This window comes from Poecilia latipinna, unplaced genomic scaffold (genome assembly GCF_001443285.1).
Source record: "Poecilia latipinna isolate Pla-1442-1.1 unplaced genomic scaffold, P_latipinna-1.0 Scaffold5239, whole genome shotgun sequence".
NCBI lineage: Eukaryota > Metazoa > Chordata > Actinopteri > Cyprinodontiformes > Poeciliidae > Poecilia > Poecilia latipinna.
Window position 1 is genome coordinate 9,890 of NW_015117855.1, and position 3,464 is coordinate 13,353.

The 3,464-nt window shown below is 37.0% G+C and overlaps 1 protein-coding gene across 1 annotated transcript in view; it reads right to left on the reverse strand.

The window, feature by feature from the left end:
• Positions 1-2,241, reverse strand: part of ppox (protoporphyrinogen oxidase) — a 12,111-nt gene extending 9,870 nt beyond the window's left edge. The window contains exon 1 of the mRNA XM_015026696.1: positions 2,080-2,241. Coding sequence (XP_014882182.1) covers positions 2,080-2,163 — 84 coding nt within the window. The 5' untranslated portion in view covers positions 2,164-2,241. The remainder of the gene's footprint in view (positions 1-2,079) is intronic.
• Between the last annotated feature and the right edge of the window lie 1,223 nt (positions 2,242-3,464).

Below are 3,464 nucleotides of genomic sequence, written 5' to 3' on the forward strand. Positions count from 1 at the left end.
AAAAAAAAAAAAAAAAAAGAATTTTAAAAAAAAAAAAAAAAAAAAAAAAAATCGACAGATATACCGAGAAAAAGGCGAGTGTGAATTTTTAAGTTTTTCTCCAAGAGAGGTAAATAAGTCTATTCATATGCTAACTATGCTGAACAGTTGACAGTCTCACGTGTGTGAGACTGTCAACTGTTCAGCATAGTTAGCTTACCTGGACTGCAGCCAGTCCACACAGTTTTACCTTAGCTTGCATTTAAATTACAGATATATGTTGCCACGTCCCTACTGACCGGTCCTCTCCTAAGTGAACTTAAAGCTGCAGTATGTAACTTAAAAAAATTTTTTTTTACATATTTGTTAAAGCTGTCATTGTGTTGTGACAGTTTGGCATGAGAAATAATTTGTCAAAAATTATTTCCTCTGCCTTCTGCCAGTGCCATCTACAACCAGAGACAGGAGGGTTTTAGTGCCGTCAATCACAATCTCATCCTCCCTCCTCCTCCCTCTGTGCTGCAACAAGAATAGATTGTTGTGAATGCTCAGTTTCACTGGCATAGCTACCAATGACAGCAGATAAACAGTTTTCCTGCAACAATAACTTGTTTCTCCACCATTAGCACATTTAGCAGTGAGTGAATAAAGTTGATTGACAGCATAAGACCCTCCTCCTGGTTCTGATTGGTTGTTTGTGGCAGGAACATTGCATTACTTTAGCTAGCAACAGCAGCTCAGGAAGGAGGTGGAGGAGATTGATATTTTCACAGATTGTCTGTCTCATAAACTGTCATGACATAGTCACATCTTTAACAAATATAGAGAAAACATTTTTTATTAAAGTTATATACTGCAACTTGAATAAAATGCAACAACATAGCATTTTTTGAGAAGTCTGGATTGTTTTATGTATATTTTGCAAGTTGTCTGTGACTGCTGCAAATGGGAAGAGACATTTCAGTATCTAAAACTAATAATAAAAAAATTAAGCATACCTATTGTATTGTATTCTATTCTATTGCTGTATTGCATGCGGACTGTTGCATGTAAAATTCATGAGCATTAAATATTGTGTTAGTATCAGTATTGGACCAAAGAAAGCAAGGCAGTTGTAAGCCTTTAAAATTGTGATGCTTTATCTGGGGCCCGGCGACCATTTTTGCATTAGCACTTCCAGCCCTGTACCACCCGGCTCCCTTTAACCCAGAGCGCTGCAGTTCCAATCGGGCCGTCCAGACCGGCCGGTTTGGTGTTAGCTGTTGATTGGTTCATTGGCTGTGGGGGCGGGACAAAGACCAGATCTCTGGATCAGAGGAGCTCTAGACTTTCTTGATGGCTGTCATTTCAATATGCTGCATCAATAAATTCCCATCATAATCTATTCTTACCCTACACTGGGATTACAATCGCCTCTTCAGCCAAAGATTTTAATGGTAAATGTAAATAACATTTCTCCAATTGAACAGATGATCAGAAGTCGGCCAGGCTGTGAATGAGGGGCCAGGCCAGACCCTGCAGTGCGAACAGGGCTTAAGTGTACAACATCATTCCAGAGTTTATAGAAGAACTTTGGGCAGTAAGAACTCATAGTAGTTGGCCAGTAATTTATCAGCCGTGTAAAGCTCCACTCCTCTCCTCTCAGGGTCTTTGGCTGTTTGTCTCTGTGTTTCTCTCTGAAGGTTCCAGAGCAGTGTCTGTGTTCAGACTCTTTCTGTTCTGTCCTGAACTGGAACCTTGGACATACTAACGAAGGCCGGTGCAGACTGAAACACCTTAGGAGAACATTCCAGGAGAATTCTCTTCTCCTGACATGGTTAACAGCTGAATCTTAAGTTGTAGCACTGGTTATGTTTTCTATAGAATGATGAACTTCAAATAGTTTCAATATGTCCTTATAATCAATCAGAAGCTAATGGGCAACAACAATTGCTCCTGTCTTTTCAACCTGATGTCGTGTTGAAGAAACTACAACCCAGTGGCATTCAGAACGAGCAAACTGTCAAAAGTCCTCAGCTTAGAGAGCAACCATACTCACACTGGTTGATTAAAACTGAATATGATTAGTGATCCTTAGATGTGAATGTTTTGGTGTGTTACCTTGGTAACCTGGGGATTCTTGCAGAGGTAGAAAGAGGCAGCCAAACCCCCAATACCTCCTCCGAGGACTGCTACTGTTTTCATTGGCTGACTGAAAACACAACAACATCCAATAAAAACAGAGCTGCAACACAAAAAGTACAGCAGGAGAGAGAATCTAGCTGATTGGTGTGGCAGGGTGTGTCTGTTTAAGAAGGCCTGGTAGCCATGATATGAAGATTATCATTGCTAGATTATCAGGGGTCTAGTTCCTGCAACCAACTGTCAGTCCTGCTGTCCACTTTTACAAAAATCAGCTTGATGTCAATTTGGAGTCGACTAGCTGAGAGCATCTCTGTTTTGATCAACAAACTGAGTTGCTCCCCCTCTTATAAACAAACATCTAATAAAGCATGTCATTAAATACTTCTTACATCCATCTTGCAAACCTCTGGTGTTCATTCTCAAATAATTAAAGTTCATTAAAACAATATTCTGTTTCTGAATAACTTGAATAAATATTTTGTTTTCCTATGTGGTCTCTATTGCACTCACTCAGCTAATGTTTGGTTTAGATTCCTGTTTCCTGCTTCTTAAAGCATTACCAAAACAATGGATCAGTCAGATTCAAAATAATAGCATATCATCCTATTCACACAATTACCCACTATTAATTAGTGGGATATCATTTGCTGATAAAAAAAATCAGTAACTTCACAATTAGAAGCTGTCTAACCAAAACGTTATTTCCTTTGAAAGTAAATAAAAACATACTTAAATTTGAAAAAAAATAATTAATTAAAAGTTTAAAAATGCTATATTTAAAACCTACAACAAGAGGCTAATGAAACACACTTTGAAATTTTAAATACAATTTACCCATTAAAAGAGCTAAGAAATCATTTTAATATTGATGACAATAAATGCTCATTCTGTGAAAGAGACATAGAAACAATAGACCATGTCTTCTGTGAATGCAACAAAACCAAAATATTTTGGAATTACTTAAAAAGGTGGATCAAACCAAAAATTGCACTTCCTGAATCTATTTCTAGAGATATGGTAACTATTGTAGTATTATTGAAAAACAAAAGTGAATTCTGATATTTTCTCTAGCAAAATTCTTTATTCATAAACAAAAAGTGCTAAGATTGTCCCCAATTTTTATATTTTTTTTATTCTAAATTCTAATTATAGACCAGTGCAGGACCAACAGACTAAGGAACTCATTTGTGCCTCGTGCAATAAAACTCTTCAACTCCTCACTGGCTAACAGGAGTACAATAGAAATAGAGGAACTATAGAATCAGGCTAAATGTTAATGTTAAAAAACAAACAAAACAAAACAAAAAACATGTTTAAGGATTTTATGTATTGGTGCTGTGTGGGAGAATGAACAACAATTT